The 21,835-nt window shown below is 39.0% G+C and overlaps 1 protein-coding gene across 50 annotated transcripts in view; it reads left to right on the top strand.

The window, feature by feature from the left end:
* The window catches only part of syd (JNK-interacting protein syd), a 232,877-nt gene that overhangs the window by 126,041 nt on the left and 85,001 nt on the right, over positions 1-21,835 (top strand). For 15 of the 50 annotated variants that reach the window (XM_071689053.1, XM_071689020.1, XM_071689050.1 and 12 more), the window contains 7 exons: positions 1,138-1,173; positions 2,090-2,131; positions 11,252-11,269; positions 11,604-11,661; positions 11,960-12,016; positions 12,680-12,827; positions 15,511-15,698. In XM_071689053.1, the coding sequence (XP_071545154.1) occupies positions 1,138-1,173; positions 2,090-2,131; positions 11,252-11,269; positions 11,604-11,661; positions 11,960-12,016; positions 12,680-12,827; positions 15,511-15,698 (547 nt within the window). The remainder of the gene's footprint in view (positions 1-1,137; positions 1,174-2,089; positions 2,132-11,251; positions 11,270-11,603; positions 11,662-11,959; positions 12,017-12,679; positions 12,828-15,510; positions 15,699-21,835) is intronic. The other 35 variants (XM_071689049.1, XM_071689046.1, XM_071689032.1 and 32 more) reach the window with 20 other exon arrangements.

Genomic DNA, 21,835 nt, shown 5'->3' with positions numbered 1-21,835 from the left:
GAAGTATTCAATAATGTGACAACATAAATGCTTTAAGATTGATCTCATACATGATCAATAAAATTAGTTCAAAATACAGTATATGTAAAGTGATGAAGAATGGGGAGAATGAAACAGGTCTGTATTATATCAGTCACCTTGGTAGGAGACAGTTTCAGGAATTGTTTTGAGATGGACTTAAGGATGGGCATTGTATTGTGTGTGTCATCAGAACACCCACAAAAGAGAACTGTTCAGGAGAATCTATTTTCTAATTATCAAAATTGCCTAATTAGATAAGGAACTTATTGAAAAAAAGCATTACAGCCTACTATTGACTGAGATTAAAGTATGCATCATTAATTTGGTCACCCCATTCAGGGAAACATAGCTCTTTTAGAGAGAGATAGATCTTTTTAGAGAGAACCAGTGGTTGGCACAAATAATTGCATCTGAGGAGAGCTGTGCTTTAGTGAAAGGACTAATGTTTAGACTTCGCATCAGGTGTATATGATATTCTCTTCTACATATACTTATTTACTTTCACTGTTAAATGGAAGCTTTGCATTTTCCTGCTTAATTATACTACAGTACTTGCCTTGACTTAACCAATATGAAATTTACCAAAAAAATTGGCATAGGACAAAATATATGTTTCTTGTTCCCTGCATATGTATAATTTTTCAATTAAGAGATAATGCCATTCTCTATTGATAAGTTCAGATTGGTCTCTGTAGCATATGTGCTAGACTCAGAAATTAACATTTAACAATGTTGATCATTGCTAGAATTATGTGAAAGCAATATGTAGAATGGAAACATGGGAAGCTGCTAGTTGGTACAGCGGGTAAGGGGCAGAATAAGGCATCAATAACTGGTCTGATTGGCTGGAAACTTGTGGGATGATATTGTATTTGTGACTGTGCCTTTTGGATTTCCTTTACTTTTTGTTTAGAAGTACCCTCTACTGGAAATTAAAGACTTCAGTCCTAGCAGCTCATTGCCTGCTACAAAAAATTCTTGTTATGTAATCTTTATTAACAATTGTTTTAGGTAAAATTTTATATTTTGTTCATAAATGAAAAACTTTGGATTTGCCTCTTACCCGTATAGCCAATTAACATCCCCTTCTTTGTTTGAAACCCCCGGACACTTCAGGTGGCTGGGTGCACCCGGGAGAATATGCATCATCTGGTTGGTATCATGCACTTTAATTTACCTGTTTTTAGAAAACTGTAGCTTGCATTTGTGGACTTGTAGTTTATTGCATGTGAGGGACTCATTTGCATGAACAAGATCATTATGATAACATGATCCCTACTGCAATATATCATATACCAAAACATTATCTAGCATCCACTTCATCCTTCCGCAGATATCCATGATATCTTCTATTTTTCATGGTTTTTATGCTTGTAAACTCTGAATTGAATATGATAATTCATTGTCATGGATATTAATAGAATTGGAAGAACTGGTCCTGGATAATTCATATACTATTGTATTGCATTGTTTGTTTGGCATTTGTGGCTAAAATAGTGCTGTTATGTAGAATTCCTGAGGAGCATTCAAAGTTCATGCTCAGTTTTGGGACTGCAGTATGATCTGTAGGTACAGTATGATAGTGAGGCTTGGACCAACGTATTTTCTTGAGTCACACCTTTGTTTTGGTAGTCCTACTATTCATTAGAAAATTTGCTATAATGAGCCAGTAACTGTGGCCTGAGATTAGGGGGTAACTGGAACAGGATTTTCCATGGTTCAGTAGAAAAATTGGACAGTAAAAGAGCTGCATGCTTCTAGGTGCTTGTAGCCTCTTGTTGAGTGGCAGGCCGCAGTATTAATTATGTGTTCCCGTTTTTCATTTGATGTGCAGATTACGATTTTCAAAGCACTTCTTTTCCAGCAATATTATATTTATTTTGCATGGCTTGTTACTCATGCTAGTTGTTACATTCTTGCTCCTCCTGTGCTATGGTTCTTGACTGTGGTCACTTACCATGCACTCTGCACACGTCTGGCCACACAACCACCTGATGTTTGACACGTGCAACTGGCCCTTGGGTGTACGCTTGCACATCTCTGGCGAATGGTGCCGTGCACACAACAGACAGTGGGAGTGAGGAAGGTGGGAACTCTCCCACGTACTCGGGTATGACAAGTGTGCCTTACTGCTTTGCCTTCATGAAAGTGGCACTAAAGAAAAACAAAGTTATGAACAGGAATAGTGAACTGGGATATTATTCAAATTAGTTTCCATGGATTCATCATATTTTATATTATTTTGATATTGAGTTTTATTTAGTTTTTTTCTAATGCCACCTTCTGAGCTGTAAATAATCATAGATATATTTAGTATTCAAATAATGTACTATCAAAGAGTTATTTTGAGCCATAATTTGTATAACTTTGAAATCTTTCCACAAAAGTGAAACATCATATAACTGTTTTGGGTTTTCATGAATTTTAAGAAATGTATGTTATCCTTTTGTCAGTTATGCCATTTCGTGATGTTCTTGTTAACATTTGCACATGTTACAAAATTTGGAAAGGCCTTGCATTTTTTTTGCCTTTAAGATCTGGGATGTTGAAAGATTTTTATGTGACATGGCATAGTATTCCAGTATGGGAAAAGAGTTTTGGATAGCATGAGCTTTAACTCCAGAAAGGTAACTTCCTACATGTAGATAGATTACCTTGAACATTAGTGGTGTATATTGGTTTGTATTAACACTAAAGCTCTCTTTATTGCTATAATGCTGGCCACTTTCCATTACATTTGTACTCAGTTCCAGTTTAGAACTATTGTAAGGGGACTTGCCTTTATATTGAATAGGACAAAGAATATTAATATTTCTTAGTATAGACGTAGACTTACAGCATGCACATTTCTTACCTTCTTGCATGTTTTAAACTGAATTAGTTAAAGTGGTTGGGTACATTTCATCATACTGTATAAATAATACTTTTGTTTTTCATAAATGTATATATTATTATTATTATTATTATTATTATTATTATTATTATTATACTTTATTACCATTTCCTGTGTCAGTGAGGTGGTGCCAGGAAACAGACAAAGAAAGACCCATCCACTCATATACATACATATATAAATACATGTACATATACATACATATACATATCAACATATGCACATATTCATACATATACATACACAGCCATATACATATATACACATGTACATATTCGTTCTCACTCGCCTTCATACATTTCCAGTGCCACCCCACCCCCTGCGTCAGCAAGGAACCACCAAGAAAACAAACAAAAAGTTCACATTTGTTCACACCCAGTCTCTAGCATGTAGTGCACCAAAGCCACAATTCCCTAACCACATCCAGGCTCCACAGACCTTTCCATTTTTTACCCTAGATGTTTCACATGCCCTGATCCAGTCCATTGACAGAACGTTGACCCTGGTATACCACATCGTTCCAATTCACTTTTTTCCTTGCACACCTCTTACCCTCCTACATGTTCAGGCCCTGGTTGCTCAAAATCTTTTTCACTCCATCCTTCCACCTCCAATTTGGTCTCCTGCTTCTCCTTTTTTCCTCCACCCCTAACACATTTATCCTCTTTGTCAACCTTTCTTCATTCATTCTTTCCATATGTCAAGACCATTTCAACAGACCCTCTTCCGCCCTTTCAATCACACTCTTTTTATTACCACATATTTTTCTTACCCTTTCATTACTTACTCGATCAAACCACATCACACAACATTGTCCTCAAACATTTCATTTCCAACACATCCACCCTCCTCTGTACAACCCTGTCTATAGCCCATGCCTCACAACCATTAATACTGTTGGAACTACTGTTCCTTCAGACATACCCATTTTTGCTCTCTGAGATTCTGTTCTCTCTTTCCACACATTCTTCATCACTCTCAGAACCTTCGCCCCCTCTCTCCGCCCTGTGACTCTCTTCCACTTCCATGGTTCCTTTTGCTGCTAAGTCCACTCCCAAATATCTAAAACACTTCTTTTCCTCCAATTTTTCTCTATTCAAACTTAAATCCCAACTAACCTGTCCCTCAACCCTGCTGAAACTGATATCCTTGCTTTTATTTACAGTTACTCTCAACTTTCTCCTTTCACACTTTTTTTCTAAAGTCAGTTACCAACTCCTGCAGTTTCTCACTCAAATCAACCACTAGCGCTGTATCATTGATGAACAACAACTGACTCACTTCCCAGACTCTCTCATCTCCAACAGACTGCATACTTGCCCCACCCTCCAAAAATCTTGCATTTACATCCCTAACCACCCCATCCATAAACAAATCAAACAACCATGGGAACGTCACTCACCTCTTCCGCAGACCGACCCTTACAGGGATCCAATCACTTTCCCCTCCTCCCACTCGCACACATGCCCCACACCCCCAACAAAAACTAATCTGCTCCCAGCAGCCTACCTCCCACACCGTATACTCCAAAGACCCTCCACAAAGCATCCTCATCCACCCCATCACATATATATTATTATTTTTATCATATTTGATTGCCGTTTCCTGTATCATTGAGGTAGCACCAGGAAACAGATGAAGAAAGACCCATCCACTCACATACACACACACACACACATATACATACATGCCCATACATGTACATATAATATATACAGATTTGGTTTTGATGCATTACACATGACAGCTAGAGACTGAGTGTGAATGAATGTGGCCTTTGTTGTCTTTTCCTAGTGCTACCTCGCACGTGTGTGTGGGGGGAGAGGGGTGACATTTCATGTGTGGAAGGGTGGCGACGGGAATGGATGAAGGCAGCAAGTATGAATATGTGCATGTGTATTTATGTATTTGAATGTATATGTTGAAATGTATAGGTATGTATATGTGCGTGTGTGGATATACATGTGTATGTGGGTAGGTTGGGCTATTCTTTCATCTTTTTCCTTGTGCTACCTTGTTGACACAGGAGACAGTGACTAAGTATGATAATGATAATAATTATATATGCAAGGGATGACATTCTGTCAGTGGGATGAACCAGGGCATATGAAGTGGTCAGGGGAAACCACAAAAAGGCCTATGGGGGCTGGTTTCAGTTTATATTATACATGACAACTAGAGATTTGATGTGAGTGAATGTTGTCATATCTTCATCTTTCCTGGTGCTACCCCACTCATTTTGGAAATGTTGAACATGTATGAAAGAAAGAAAGATATAAACTTATTCCTGGGGTTACAGGAGAAAGAATATTTCCCACATTTTCCCACCATGTATAAAGTGATTAAAGGGGACAGAAGTGGGAGGCTAAAAACCTTCCCATCTTGTATTTTTTATTTCTAAAAGTTGGAACAGATGAAGAAGTGAAGTGAGGAATGCTCATCCTCCTTGAAGGCTTAGGCTGGGAAGTCTGAATGTGTGGATGTAATGAAGGTGAGAAGAAGGGAGGGATATGTTTTATGTTTGAGGAGAGGGAATCTGTACATTCAGTGTGAAGTAGTGCTTAAGGGGAAGAGGTAAGAATGGATTGAGAATGTCTAAGGATGGTGAGAGCCAAGGAAGGGGTAGCACTTATATGTGAAAGAGTTTAAGAAAGTAAGCCCCAAACTGGTGTGGGTAAAATTGAAAATAGAGCATGAGAGATGGATGATAACTGCTCATGTTCATGGAAGTGAGAGAACTGAAGTAGAGAAAGACATATGTTTTGGGGGCAGCTGAGTGAGTGTGTCAGCAGTTTTGATGCAAGGGATCAAATATTAGTTATAGGTGATTTGAAAGTGAGATTGGGTAATGTGGCAGTTGAGAGCTTGATTTAGGGAGATGGGGGGATTGGCATGGGATACCGTGTTTTAAAAGGTGAAAAGATGGTAAAAGGGCATCACTGGATTAAGTTTTAATTGATAGGCATGTAAAGGAGAAACTCTTGGATGTGAATGTGCTGAATAGGGTAGCTGGTGGGATGTCTAATCTTACTTGATGGAGGTGTGATAGAAGATTTGTAGAGGCTTTAGGAAAAGAGGACATGAGATGGGTGAGAAGAGGTTTGTGAAAATGAGTGAGTTTAAGAAAAAGCTTGTGAGAAGAGGTACATGGAGAAACTTGAGTGTAAGAGTACATGAAGCTAGGTTAAGGAACAGAAGTGTTTGGCATGTAGAAGGTTAGGAAAGGGGGTGAGTTTTGGAATGAGGAAGTTGCTGGTGAAAGAAAAAAGGTGTATGGGTGCTTCTTTACAGGGAAGGAGGGCAAGGTATTGAGAGATGTACACTTTCCTTGATGCTGTTTATAATTGCATTAGGGTAGCAGCAAAGTCAAGTTTTAATCTCTGATTGCCAGTTGTAGATTACAAGAAATTCTAGGCCCAGGGGCTGACATTTTTTTGGGAGAGTGTACAAGAGAAAATGGGAGATCAAGAGGAAGGTTTAGGGGCTGAAAAAACGGTAGATGAGAGATGGAGTGAGCAGGTATCAGCAAACTTCAGGAAGAATACAAAAATGTTTTGAAGTTAATTTTGTGCGAAGAACAAGAGCAGAAATGGCAACATCACTGAAGGGGGCTAATGGGGAAGTGTTAACAGGCAGAAATGAGGTGAAGAGGAGATGGAGCATTTTAAAGGGGTTAGATATGTTTGATGATCAGGTGGCAGATGTGGGATGCTTTGGATATGGATGTATGTGTAGTGGATATGTTCGATAATCAGGTGGCAGATGTGGGATGCTTTGGATATGGATGTATGTGTAGTGAGAGTCATGACTATTGGTTTAGTGAAAAGAGAAGAGATGGTGAAATCATTGCATAAGTTGAAATGCAGCAAAGTGGCTAGATGGATGGGATTGCAGTTTTATCTCTTAAGAAAAGGGATGATTGTGTTGTTGATTGGTTAGTTAGGATTTTCATTGTCTGTATGTCTTTTGATGATATGTCTGCAGATTGGCAGAATGCTTGTATGCTGCCACTGTATAAAGGCAAGGGGGACAGTAGTGAATGTTTTTATAGAGGTATAATTTTGTTAAGTGTACCTGGTAAGTTGTAAGTGAGAGTGATGATTGAGAGGCTGGAGACATGTACAGGGTTTCAGACTGGGGAGGAGCAGTGTGGCTTTAGGGGTGTTAGATGATTTGTGGATTGTGTATTTGCTTTGATGAAAGTGTGCGTGAATACTTAGAGAAATAAAAGGACTTCTGTGTGGCATTTATGGGTTTGGAGAAAGCTTTTGATAGAGATGCTCTGGAGAGTGTTGCATATATGTGGTGTGGCAGGATTGCTGCTAGAAGCAGTGAGGAGTTTATATCAAAAGTGTGAGATGTTTGTGTGAATAGAAAGAGAGGACGGTGGTGGTTACAGGTGAAGGTGGGCTATGTTAGGGTTGTGGGATGTCACCGTAATTGTTTAATATTTTTATTGATCAGATGGTGAGGGAGGTAAATACAAGGGTCTTAGAGAGAGGAGCAAGTATGGAGTGTGTTGGTGTTCAGGGAACCTGGGAGATGAGTTGATTGTTGTTTACTGGTGACAATGCTGATGGCAGATTATAGAGAGAAACTGCCAAAGCTGATATCTGAGTTTGTTGAGAGAGTCCTGATGGCAGATTTTTGAGAGAATCTACAAAAGCTTTTATCTAAGTTTGGGATTGTGGGATAGGAGAAAGTTGAGAGTAAATGGTAATAAAAGTAAAGATATTAGTTTTAGCAGGACAGAGGGACAGGTTAGCTGAGATGTGAGTTTAGATGGAGGAAATGGAGTGTTTTAGATACTTGGGAGTGGACATGATAGTGAATGGAAACAGGGAAGTTGAAGTGAGTTATTATAGGGTGGGTGAGGGTAAAAGATTCTGGGAACGTGGAAAGAGGATGTTACCTGGGAGAGCAAAAATTTATTTTTTTCAGAGGTATAGTAGTCTCAACAATGTTGTATGGATGTGAGGCATGGGCTATAGATGATAGTGTTTGGAGAACTGTGGATGTATTTACCTCTTTGTTCCATATGGTAAGGGAGTTTTATACTCGTGGGGCTCCAACTATTGAGCACTCTACTATCATACAACCTCATAACTTTAAGTATGCTGTCTGTATTAATAATGTCCTCATTCAGTTTGTTACATTCATCCAGTAAAAGTTCATCTTTACATCTTTATTTATATGTTTCTTGCTTAATTTCATGTTGTATCTTCTGGTTGCTCTATCCCTAAATCTCTCAACAAACTGTTCACTGTCTACTCCATTGATTTTTTTTAAAAACTTAAAGGGTTTGATCTGATCACCTCTCGGTCTTCTTTCTTCCAAGGTGGGTAAATTTAAGGCCTCCATCTTTTCCTTGTGGCTTATCTCTCTTGATTTTGGTACCATCTTTGTTGCTTTCCTGTGGACCTTCTCAATGAGCTTTTGGTGTTCCTTTTAGTGTGATCAAACCTTAGAATAATATTCTAGTTATGAGCTTGTATAGGATATGGTTAGTGTGTTAGAAATGAAATGTTTGAGGACAATATGTGATATGAAGTGGTTTGATTGAGCAAGTAATAAATTAGAAAGAGAGAGGTGTGGTAATAAGAAGAGGACAGTTGAGATTGCTGAAGAGGGTGTGCTGAAGTGTTTTGGAGACAAGGAGGGACTGAGTGATGAGAGATTCACAAAGAGGATATATATGTCAGAAGTGGAGGGGAAAAAGGAGAAGGGGGAGACCAAACTGGAGATAGAAGGACAGAGTGAAAATCATTTGAGTGGTCAGGGCCTGAACATGCAGAAGGGCGAAAGGTTTGCATGGCATAGAGTGAATTGGAAAGATGTTATATTCAAGGGAAGACTTGCTGTCAGTGTTCTGAACTAGGGCATGTGAAGTGGCCTGGAGAAACCATGGGAAGATCTGTGGTGCCTGGTTGTGGTGCTGGTGTGTGTGTATGCATTGGGGGTATAGTTTTGATGCACTTTGGACAGTAGATAATGTATTTGAGCAAATTTGGCCTTTCCTATTGTTTCTAGTGCTACCTTGCTAATGCTAGAAATGGCACTCAAGTATGAAAAAATGAAATATATGGTTTTTGATTATGAACAAGATATGTACTGAGAATGTTTGGCATAAGTGAAATTCATGATGCAGTAATGTTTTTAGTATTAGTTTTTGTATATACTTGATTGCCGTTTCCCACATCAGCAAGGTAGTGATAGGAGCAGATCAAGAAAGGCTGCATCTCCTCACATCCATTCTCTAGCTGGCATATGGAATGCACCAAAACCACAGCTCCCTATCCAGTGTACAGTAATGTGAATAGTGATGTTAGTTTCTGTGTAAATGGGGGTTAGGGACCATAGGCTAAAAATACGTGAAATTGTACTCTATCTACCGTGCAATCAGTGGAAAATGATTTACCAAATGATACTGAAATCTTTACTTAAGCATTGAAAATAATCTACTTTACATTCAGAAAATAAGAATTTGTCTCCATGCAATTACTTGGAACTGAAATCACACATTCTTAGTACTTTCCTATCTTTTAGGTGTGCATGTTTCACTGCCTCCTGTACCATCTTTATTGTTTCTTCATTTTTGTCTCATTAAAATTCTCTATAGAATTATATATGATGAACATCACAGGACACTTCTTTCCAACTATAACATCTATGTTCTTTGATTGGGCGATCTTACAATATTTCCTGAATCTTGAGTCTTTCTCATATTAAACAGGCCAGGCCTCCATGAGTCCTTTGTCTTGTGTTTCCCTCCAAGCTCTTTATATATCCCTTTGGGCAAAACAGGTGAGATCTAATCTCTTAGAAAAAAAAGTAAGTTTTATATCCACAAATCCAGCAGTATCAGGTGTCCTGCAAGATCAGGTGTATCTTCTCTAAATCTTTTCTTGAACTTAAAAACTTTACCAATTTACTTAATGTCAATCTGCATTTGTATACTTTGCCTTTAGTCTAATATTTCCATTACTCAACATTCATGGCCTCTATACAGTACTGATGGGGCTGTTCCGTTCTTTTCCATGGTTTGATATCGCCTATTCTTTTTGACTTCCTACTGAATTCATTGCTCTGCCCCTCTGACTCTCTCTTTTGGGGGACCACGGAAAAGTCTGTTTGGACTGATTGTGGATAGGGGGCTGTGGTTTTGGTGCATCATACATGACAGCTAGGGTGTGGAAGTGAGTGAATGAGGTCATTTCTTTGTTTGTTCCTGACACTACATTAATAATTTGGGATATTGGAAAATGGCAAACATGTATAAAAAGAAAATATTAGTAATATTGATAATAATGATAATGATAATAAACAGTTAATTGAATTACAAACAGGACTCAAAAAATATGGGGGGAAGTGTACAGGTGCAAACAATTTTGAAAAGGCTATAAAAAATTGGTCTGATAAACAGGTAGTCTCGGTACAGATGTGGTGGTATATATTATTTATTGATGACAATCACTGTGGTTAGGATGTTTTGTTCTTAATAGCAGCTTGTACAAGTTTGGATGGGCTCAATGTAGTTGTGGTGCTAAACTGCAAGTCAAGGACGAGGGATCTTTGTACATACTAAAGTGTTTGATGAGGTCCACATGATGGTTGGAAAGGGTTTGGATGGTCAGTAAACTGAATGCTTGTTATTAAGTGGATTAGGATGAATTAAAGATTGGTGGTGCATGCATTTGTCTGCACCTTTTCTTTTAACCTATGTTGGATATTGGATCAGGAGGTAAAGTAGTAAGGTTATGTATCTGTGAGTTTAGGAAGAATGAAAGCTATGGAGATGTGCTTTAGTTCATCTGCAGAATGATAGTGTGTTTGTTTATGGATATTTGTTTTTGTTATAACATGATTACATAATCAGACACATAAGAAATTTGAAGTACTGCCAGTTTTGAATAGAAAGTATGTATATAATCAAGAATTTTATGAAAAACAAAACATTGCCACAATGTTATGGACAGAAGAAAGTTGCTGATGATGACATAAGATATATGTATGGTTTTATTGTAATAACTGCGAACATAATCACAAGCTATGAATAAAATGTTCCTTATAAACCATTTTAAGCATTTAAACATATAAGCTTTTTTTTTTTAGTTAGATTCTAGTGTTATATTAAGGATGAAAGTAAGTTTTCTTTAAATATTAGGTGTAGGTGGCTTTAACCACAGCATGAAAGCTTAACATGATTGTGATGTGTGACAACTAACACATATGCTTTCCTTCCTCACTCTTCCTCCACAACCCTTCTGTGCAACACCATCAATACTGACTGCACCGTAAATGGCCCATACATGGACTGGGAATATTTTGCGGCAACAGTCACAGACAACTTCTTTGGTAAGGTTGTGGTTTATGGTTGATATCAAGAAATACCTTTAAACTTAGATAATGAAATAGATACTAACTCATTAAAGAAATAGAAACTGTTAGGTTTTGTAAATAGTTAACTTTTTTTTCTAGGATTTGTTTACCACATTGCATTTCTCTCCAATTAATATTTTTATGATGATTTGGCCCTAGTTTGATTTAGACCCATGTACCAATCAGAATTTTTCTCTTATAGATATAATTTCAAAAGTAGTGTGAAAGCTAATTTTCATTATATAATGAAAATGGCTTAAATAGAATCTAGTACATGTGCTGAATTTTTTACCTTATTTCTGAATTACAGGAATGGGCAAGGAAGTTGAGAACCTCATCATGGAGAACAATGAACTTCTAGCAACCAAGTGAGTGATATGACAAGAACTAGCTTGGGTTTTTGTCTGTGTTGTTCTTTGGCTTTTTGATTTACCTTGTTTGGCAGTTAACCCTAGCTTGTTTATTAATTAATAACTTTGCAAAGATGAAAATCATATGGAAGTCAGAATGTAACTCTTTTTCTCCTCCCATTAAAAAAGAATAGAATCTTGCAGCAAAACTTTTAAATGATTTAAAGAGGAATGCATAGCATCTTTTTAAATTATGGCATTTGAATATTTGATTAGTGGTTTGTTTGGAATACTAACTGAATGTTTTGTTTTGCAGGAATGCCCTAAACATAGTGAAAGATGACCTTATTGCCAAAGTAGATGAACTAACAAGGTAAAGTGTTGAGTGCTCCTCTGATTGTTGTTGATGCTGATATTAATGATATTAAATTAGTCTAGGAATTTACAAATTCAGCTGTAATTAGAGGGTGCTAATCAGCTTGATGATTTCTTTTTTGTTGAGGAAAACGTGCTGGCTAAGAATCTTTTAAGCACTTTACGTGGAAATAGTTTTCTTTGTATGTATTGTAACTTCATCATCACATAAACAGGAATAAAACCAGATCTGATCTTACAAGTGTATCCCATTTGGTAGGAAATTAAGCTATTGCTATAGGTTATATGACATAGCTTCAGGTAATACCATTAATTGCTAAGTAAAGTTATTACTACTTATAGAGACATTATTTAATGCATAGAGTTAACATTTTCATTCATATAGTCAATATAGCTACTTATGGTGTCATGTTATGTAATTTGGAAATTTACCCATACAGATGAAAGCTCTTTTGCATGTAAATCTTTGTGTGAGCTCTTGTGTTTATAGAATAATGAAAGTAATCAAAGGCTTAGGGGGTCATATGGAAATGGAAGTTTACATATCACCAAGGAAAAGAAGTATTTTTTGGAGAGAGGGCATCCATTCAATGTCTCATACAAGTATATTTACAAATAGTGTAGACCCTAATCATTCTGATAATATATTGTTATCCTATAGTGAGCAAGAGATCCTGCGTGAAGAGATCAAATCTCTGAATGCTGTCAAATCTAGACTGAAATTAAGAATAACTGAGTTGGAGGATGAAGTGAAGAAGATCAAGGAGGAGGCAGAGAAGAATGCTAAAGCAAACAAATCAGATGATGAAGTGAGTATTAATTCCCTGAGATATGTGTCCATTGCTTCATTTTGATAATTGAGGATATCATCCGTCTGTGGAGAGAGCCTTATAGCATTTGCTGTTAGGGAGTTAGAATGCTGTTTCATTTCCCAAAATAATGCTTAATGATGACTATTCATCCTCTTTGATCTCCATGTTATCTATGAGGTTGGACTATTTATCCTCTTTGATCATGTTACCTATGAGGTTGGCTAATTTCTGTCCATAGAGACCTAGAAACGATACAGCAACCCCCCAGATTTGTGCCATTATGGTACCTGTTCTCTGGTGAGTTGAGTCAAGTGGGCTGCAAACCCACATCACCCAGTTGAATTTTTAGTTAAGTGTACCAGTTGACCCTTGCTAGTATTTATGATGTTCACCTTTTGACCTTCACTGTTAGACTTAAGAGATGTCTGATATGTATTATTTACATCTTTTATGTGGATGTGTTTCATAGCTTGAATTGTGAGTACCTTTAGAGTTGCCCTCTACCAGTGGCCTGTTAAGGATGAGGCACTAAAGGCTAAACAGTGGCACTGGAGTTCATCAGTTATGGAGACACTCTTGCCATGCCCACCCCCTTGAGGGAGTTCCCAAAGTGAATGGATGTTGAAGTTATAGATAGATTTTCTTGTTTTTGAGGATTGCGGCATGCAATAGACCACCTATAAATTTGGTTGATTAGGTGATCTGGAGTTTATTGTGCATGTGCAGTGATCTTTATTACTTTACATAACTTTTAACTTTGTAATTGCTTTATTTACTCTTTCTTGTTTTGTATTGTAGAGAGTTTGTTGTTTGATGATATCAGAATTTAGTTAGATGGACTTTTGTGGTTTTTGGGTAAACCTATCCATTGTTTTTGCATGTTTTGCATTTTCTGTTGTTTTTCTATAGTAGTTTTCGTACTTGTATCATCATGAGCAATTTATTGATAGGATTTTTTTTTTTTTTTTTTTTTTTTTTCCCCCCCCAAAAGAAGGAACAGAGAAGAGGGCCAGGTGAGGATATTCCCTCAAAGGCCCAGTCCTCTGTTCTTAACGCTACCTCGCTATCGCGGGAAATGGCGAATAGTATAAAAAAAAAAAAAAAATGATATTACATTTTATAATTAATAATTATTGGGATGTAGGTTTGAATGGAGAAAAATTGGAGGAAGTGAAGTGTTTTAGATATCTTGGAGTGGACTTAACAGCAGATGGAACCATGGAAGCGTAAGTGAGTCACAGGATGGGCGAGGGGGCGAAGGTTCTGGAAGTGATGAAGAATGTGTGGAAGGAAAGAACATTATCTTGGAGAGCAAAACTGGGTCTGTTTGAAGGAATAGTAGTTCCAACAATGATTATGGCTGCAAGGCATGGGCTATAGATAAGGTTGCACAGAGGAGGGTGGATGTGTTGGAAATTAAGTGTTTGAGGACAATATGTGGTGTGAGGTGGTTTTATCGAGTAAGTAATGTAAGGGTGAGAGAAATAAGTGGAAATAAAAGGAATGGTTGAGAGAGCAGAAGGGGGTGTGTTGAAATGATTTGGACATATGGAGAGAATGTGTGAGGAAAGATTGACAGAGGATATATGTGTCAGAGGTGGAGGGAACGAGGAGAAGTGGGAGACCAAATTGGAGGTGGAAAGATGGAGTGAAAAAGATTTTGAGTGATCGGGGCCTGAACATGCAGGAGGGTGAAAGGCGTGCAAGGAATAGAGTGAATTGGAACGATGTGGTATACCGGGGTCGATGTGCTGTCAATGGATTGAACCAGGGCATTTTGAAGCGTCTGGGGTAAACCATGGAAAGTTGTGTGGGGCCTGGATGTGGAAAGGGAGCTGTGGTTTCGGTGCATTATTACATGACAGCTAGAGACTGAGTGTGAACAAATGGGGCCTTTGGTGTCGTTTCCTAGCACTACCTCGCACACATGAGGGGGGAGGGGGTTGTTATTCCATGTGTAGCGGGGTAGTGATGGGAATAGATAAAGGCAGACAGTATGAATTATGAAAATGTATATATATGTATATGTGTGTGTGTGTATATATGTGTACCTTGAAATGTATAGGTATGTATATTTGCATGTGTGGACGTGTATGTATATACATGTCTGTTTCCTTGCGCTACCTCGCTAATGCGGGAGACAGCGACAAAGCAAAATAAAATAAATAGATATATGTGCATATGAGTGGATGGGCCATTCTTCGTGTGTTTCCTGGTGCTACCTCGCTGATGCAGGAAATGGCAATTATGTATAATGAATATAAGTATAATATTGATAATTATTATAATTAATATTTTTTGGTCCTGGATTGTTGCTTTTGGTTTGTAGGTCTCTTTGCATGAGTGTCAGCCAGCCTCATACGTATTATGGTGGTTAAAGGAGGTGAATCCTTCTGGATATACACTTTATTTGATGAAATGGTCTTAACCTTACTCTGAGCAATTGCTTTCTCAGATGCTCATAGGGCTTTGCCTCTGATAGAGCTTTCACTTATTATTATCTCCATGGATTTACAGATTGAGTGAAAAAAAGCGAGTACTAAATGTAAGTAGTCAATATATTTCCTACACCGTAGTTTATAATGGGATTATCAGCAAAGATTAGTTCATTTATTGCACTGGTAAATATGTCTGTTACTCCTGCTATTGTTACAGAAGTTCAGGGTATCTTTTTCTCTAGGAGGATGTACCAATGGCCCAGCGGAAACGTTTTACTAGAGTGGAAATGGCACGTGTCTTGATGGAACGGAATCAGTACAAGGAGCGGTTCATGGAGTTACAGGAAGCTGTACGATGGACAGAAATGATAAGGGCAACAAGAAATGACTCAAGTGTCGATAAGAAGAATAAGCAAACTATATGGAAATTGTAAGACCAAAAGGTTTAGATTAAAAATTTTTGATATTTTATGTGTTATATTCCTTGGTTCAAAGTAGTGACAGCACATCACACCTTGTATACTGCATTGCTCCTGTTCACTCTATTCCATGCACATTTTACACCTTTCATGCCCCAGACACTCAAAACTTCTGTCACTCTATTCTTCCACCTTTGCTTTACCCTTTTCCCTTGTTCCTTCCACTTCCCCAATGTATATGCTCTTTGTCATCTTATTCATCCTTTCCATATGTTCATACCATTTCAGCATGCCATCTTCTCCTCTTGTCATACATACTACTCATACAACCCCATGTCTTACTTACTCTTTCATTTCTTATTCAGTTAACTCTCCTAACACCAAATATTTTTTTTTTTTTTTTTTTTTTTTTTTTTTTTTTTTTTTGTCGCTGTCTCCTGCGTTTGCGAGGTAGCTCAAGGAAACAGACGAAAGAAATGGCCCAACCCACCCCCATACATATGTATATACATACGTCCACACACGCAAATATACATACCTACACAGCTTTCCATGGTTTACCCCAGACGCTTCACATGCCCTGATTCAATCCACTGACAGCACGTCAACCCCGGTATACCACATCGATCCAATTCACTCTATTCCTTGCCCTCCTTTCACCCTCCTGCATGTTCAGGCCCCGATCACACAAAATCTTTTTCACTCCATCTTTCCACCTCCAATTTGGTCTCCCACTTCTCCTCGTTCCCTCCACCTCCGACACATATATCCTCTTGTCAATCTTTCCTCACTCATTCTCTCCATGTGCCCAAACCATTTCAAAACACCCTCTTCTGCTCTCTCAACCACGCTCTTTTTATTTCCACACATCTCTCTTACCCTTACGTTACTTACTCGATCAAACCACCTCACACCACACATTGTCCTCAAACATCTCATTTCCAGCACATCCATCCTCCTGCGCACAACTCTATCCATAGCCCATGCCTAGCAACCATACAACATTGTTGGAACCACTATTCCTTCAAACATACCCATTTTTGCTTTCCGAGATAATGTTCTCGACTTCCACACATTCTTCAAGGCTCCCAGAATTTTTGCCCCCTCCCCCACCCTATGATCCACTTCCGCTTCCATGGTTCCATCCGCTGCCAGATCCACTCCCAGATATCTAAAACACTTTACTTCCTCCAAATATTATCAGAGATTTAATTTCCAACGCATCCACCATTTCCATAGGTTTTTCTAGTGCGCATGCTTTGCATCGATATAGCACTGTTAGGACTAGTGTATCATTATGCATACCCATCTTTGCCTTCAGCACACTCCATGATTCACCAAGGACCCCCTCATCCATCCTGTAGGTCACTTCAGCTCCCATGATCCCATTTGCTACCATGTCCACTTCCCTATATCTAAAAAAAAATGATATCTCCAACTATCCAACTCCAACTCTAATTATCCTTCTATTACTCTTCAAAGCAAATACCTGATCCACACATCCTCTGACGTTCCTGAAACCACTTTGTTCGCCCAAGTCTGTCATACATGTATAATTTATTTGTTCTTCAAATTTCCAAAAATGTGCTGGACAGTAGGTGGGCGCTGGATCCTTTATATTCAGTTGAGTTTTTCTTAGATGATACTGGTCTTAGAATATTACTTTGGAGAACTTTGTGTTTTCTGCCAGGATTCTTTAATTTTACCATAAATGCACATTTTTGATTGGATCACTGTGTAGAATCTTTCTCAGTTGGAGCTGTATGCTAGAACCCATGATGTAAGGATAATGACTTAAGCCCCTGTTTTCCTAAGGAACTTATGTTACTTGAAGTTAATGAAAGTGAGTGTTTATTTAGTGGTACGGTGGTATCTGTGTTTAGATCTGATTGACCTTCCTTGAGTGGCTATGAGTATAGTACTGCTACAGGAGTAAGATCCAAAATGGGGGTCAAGTGTCTTTAGGGGAAGGATCTTCTTTTAGTTTCTTTCAGTTATTCTTAAGTTCCACCTTCATATGGGTATGTATTTATATTCTCTTCCCCTCCTCCCTGTTGCTCTTCAACAAACTATTTCTTTATTGCAGAGAGCAACACTCTTGAGGCACATATACTAGTTATCAGTGAATGAGTGTATGAGAAGGGACACAAGGCTGTGACACCATAGGTCCATCTGAGTAACTCTGTGGTCACTTAAAGTAGTATGAACAAACATATGCCATCAATATATTAGTTGAAGTGGTTGATCCTCACAGATACACCTCATTTTGGGGATGAAATGTTTTAAGCTCATGTTGAGCAAGTGACTCAGATGGATAAAGGGATCTGTGTACAGTAGAGAAATATATTTTTACACTTAAAGACCCACTAGGGGGTGGTGTTGGTGGTTCAGTTCTCACAAAAGCAATATGTAATAAAACTGATAGGTTCTCTATTAACAGGAAGATGAGATACTGGTTGCAAGTTTAAACTTTTGGTTAGCCATTGAAGTGATTTTATTTATTGTCATATTTATTGTGCTGGAAATGAGATGTTTGAGGACAATGTGTGGTGTGAGGTGGTTTGATCGAGTAAGTAATGTAAGGGTAAGAGAGATGTGTGGAAATAAAAAGAGCGTGGTTGAAAGAGCAGAAGAGGGTGTTTTGAAATGGTTTGGGCACATGGAGAGAATGAGTGAGGAAAGATTGACCAAGAGGATATATGTGTCGGAGGTGGAGGGAACGAGGAGAAGTGGGAGACCAAATTGGAGGTGGAAAGATGGAGTGAAAAAGATTTTGAGTGATCGGGGCCTGAACATGCAGGAGGGTGAAAGGCGGGCAAGGAATAGAGTGAATTGGATCGATGTGGTATACCGGGGTTGACGTGCTGTCAGTGGATTAAATCAGGGCATGTGAAGCGTCTGGGGTAAACCATGGAAAGTTGTGTGGGGCCTGGATGTGGAAAGGGAGCTGTGGTTCGGGCATTATTGCATGACAGCTGGAGACTGAGTGTGAACGAATGGGGCTTTTGTTATCTTTTCCTAGCTCTACCTCGCACACATGAGGGGGGAGAGGGATGGTATTCCATGTGTGGCGAGGTGGCGATGGGAATGAATAAAGGCAGACAGTGTGAATTGTGTGCATGGGTATATATGTATGTGTCTGTGTGTGTATATATATGTGTACATTGAGATGTATAGGTATGTATATTTGCGTGTGTGGACGTGTGTGTATATACATGTGTATGGGGGTGGGTTGGGCCATTTCTTTCTTCTGTGTCCTTGCACTACCTCGCAAATGCGGGAGACCGGAAAAAAAAAAAAATTTAAATGTGTATGTGATGAATTGTTGCCCTTTCTTTTAGATGCAGTTCACTGTGTTAGATAATCATTACTGGATATAAGTTGGTTCTCTCAAAGACAGGCTGTGAGTGATGAGTTATTGGCCTTTCTTTGGATTAAAGGTGCAGTTCTCCCCGTTAGGTAATCATAAGTGGCTATAAATTAGAAATGGGTTTTCAGAAAAGAAGAGTGAATGTTGGGGTGAAGAGGGTGGTGAGAGTAAGTGAGCTTGGGAAGGAGACTTGTGTGAGGAAGTACCAGGAGAGACTGAGTACAGAATGGAAAAAGGTGAGAACAATGGAAGTAAGGGGAGTGGGGGAGGAATGGGATGTATTTAGGGAATCAGTGATGGATTGCGCAAAAGATGCTTGTGGCATGAGAAGAGTGGAAGGTGGGTTGATTAGAAAGGGTAGTGAGTGGTGGGATGAAGAAGTAAGATTATTAGTGAAAGAGAAGAGAGAAAAGAGAGGCATTTGGACAATTTTTGCAGGGAAAAAATGCAATTGAGTGGGAGATGTATAAAAGAAAGAGACAGGAGGTCAAGAGAAAGGTGCAAGAGGTGAAAAAGAGGGCAAATGAGAGTTGGGGTGAGAGAGTATCATTAAATTTTAGGGAGAATAAAAAGATGTTCTGGAAGGAGGTAAATAAAGTGCGTAAGACAAGGGAGCAAATGGGAACTTCAGTGAAGGGCGCAAATGGGGAGGTGATAACAAGTAGTGGTGATGTGAGAAGGAGATGGAGTGAGTATTTTGAAGGTTTGTTGAATGTGTTTGATGATAGAGTGGCAGATATAGGGTGTTTTGGTCGAGGTGGTGTGCAAAGTGAGAGGGTTAGGGAAAATGATTTGGTAAACAGAGAAGAGGTAGTAAAAGCTTTGCGGAAGATGAAAGCCGGCAAGGCAGCAGGTTTGGATGGTATTGCAGTGGAATTTATTAAAAAAGGGGGTGACTGTATTATTGACTGGTTGGTAAGGTTATTTAATGTATGTATGACTCATGGTGAGGTGCCTGAGGATTGGCGGAATGCGTGCATAGTGCCATTGTACAAAGGCATAGGGGATAAGAGTGAGTGCTCAAATTACAGAGGTATAAGTTTGTTGAGTATTCCTGGTAAATTATATGGGAGGGTATTGATTGAGAGGGTGAAGGCATGTACAGAGCATCAGATTGGGGAAGAGCAGTGTGGTTTCAGAAGTGGTAGAGGATGTGTGGATCAGGTGTTTGCTTTGAAGAATGTATGTGAGAAATACTTAGAAAAGCAAATGGATTTGTATGTAGCATTTATGGATCTGGAGAAGACATATAATAGAGTTGATAGAGATGCTCTGTGGAAGGTATTAAGAATATATGGTGTGGGAGGCAAGTTGTTAGAAGCAGTGAAAAGTTTTTATCGAGGATGTAAGGCATGTGTACGTGTAGGAAGAGAGGAAAGTGATTGGTTTTCAGTGAATGTAGGTTTGCGGCAGGGGTGTGTGATGTCTCCATGGTTGTTTAATTTGTTTATGGATGGGGTTGTTGGGGAGGTGAATGCAAGAGTTTTGGAAAGAGGGGCAAGTATGAAGTCTGTTGGGGATGAGAGAGCTTGGGAAGTGAGTCAGTTGTTGTTCGCTGATGATACAGCGCTGGTGGCTGATTCATGTGAGAAACTGCAGAAGCTGGTGACTGAGTTTGGTAAAGTGTGTGAAAGAAGAAAGTTAAGAGTAAATGTGAATAAGAGCAAGGTTATTAGGTACAGTAGGGTTGAGGATCAAGTCATTTGGGAGGTAAGTTTGAATGGAGAAAAACTGGAGGAAGTAAAGTGTTTTAGATATCTGGGAGTGGATCTGGCAGCGGATGGAAGCATGGAAGCGGAAGTGGATCATAGGGTGGGGGAGGGGGCGAAAATTCTGGGAGCCTTGAAGAATGTGTGGAAGTCGAGAACATTATCTCGGAAAGCAAAAATGGGTATGTTTGAAGGAATAGTGGTTCCAACAATGTTGTACGGTTGCGAGGCGTGGGCTATGGATAGAGTTGTGCGCAGGAGGATGGATGTGCTGGAAATGAGATGTTTGAGGGCAATGTGTGGTGTGAGGTGGTTTGATCGAGTAAGCAACATAAAGGTAAGAGAGATGTGTGGAAATAAAAAGAGCGTGGATGAGAGAGCAGAAGAGGGTGTTTTGAAATGGTTTGGGCACATGGAGAGAATGAGTGAGGAAAGATTGACTAAGAGGATATATGTGTCGGAGGTGGAGGGAACGAGGAGAAGTGGGAGACCAAATTGGAGGTGGAAAGATGGAGTGAAAAAGATTTTGTGTGATCGGGGCCTGAACATGCAGGAGGGTGAAAGGAGGGCAAGGAATAGAGTGAATTGGATCGATGTGGTATACCGGGGTTAACGTGCTGTCAGTGGATTGAATCAGGGCATGTGAAGCGTCTGGGGTAAACCATGGAAAGCTGTGTAGGTATGTATATTTGCGTGTGTGGACGTATGTATATACATGTATATGGGGGTGGGTTGGGCCATTTCTTTCGTCTGTTTCCTTGCGCTACCTCGCGAACGCGGGAGACAGCGACAAAGCAAAAAAAAAAAAAAAATTAGAAATGAAATGTTTTAGGGCAATTTGTGATGTAAGATGGTTTGATCAAGCAAGTCATGAAAGGCATAGTAATAAAAAAGGGTGTTATTGAGAGAACTGAAGAGGTTGTGCTGAAATGGTTTGGACATGTTTTGAGAATGAGTGAGGTAAGATTGACAAAGAGGATATACATGTCAGAAGTAAAGGGAACAATGGGAATGGGGAGACCATATTGGAGATGGAATAATAGAGTGGAAAAGATTTTGAGCAATTAGG

The sequence above is a fragment of the Panulirus ornatus genome, chromosome 46 (assembly GCF_036320965.1).
Source record: "Panulirus ornatus isolate Po-2019 chromosome 46, ASM3632096v1, whole genome shotgun sequence".
Classification (NCBI taxonomy): Eukaryota; Metazoa; Arthropoda; class Malacostraca; order Decapoda; family Palinuridae; genus Panulirus; species Panulirus ornatus.
The sequence above is the reverse complement of the archived record's forward strand: the minus strand, read 5'-3'. Positions and strand labels throughout refer to the sequence as shown.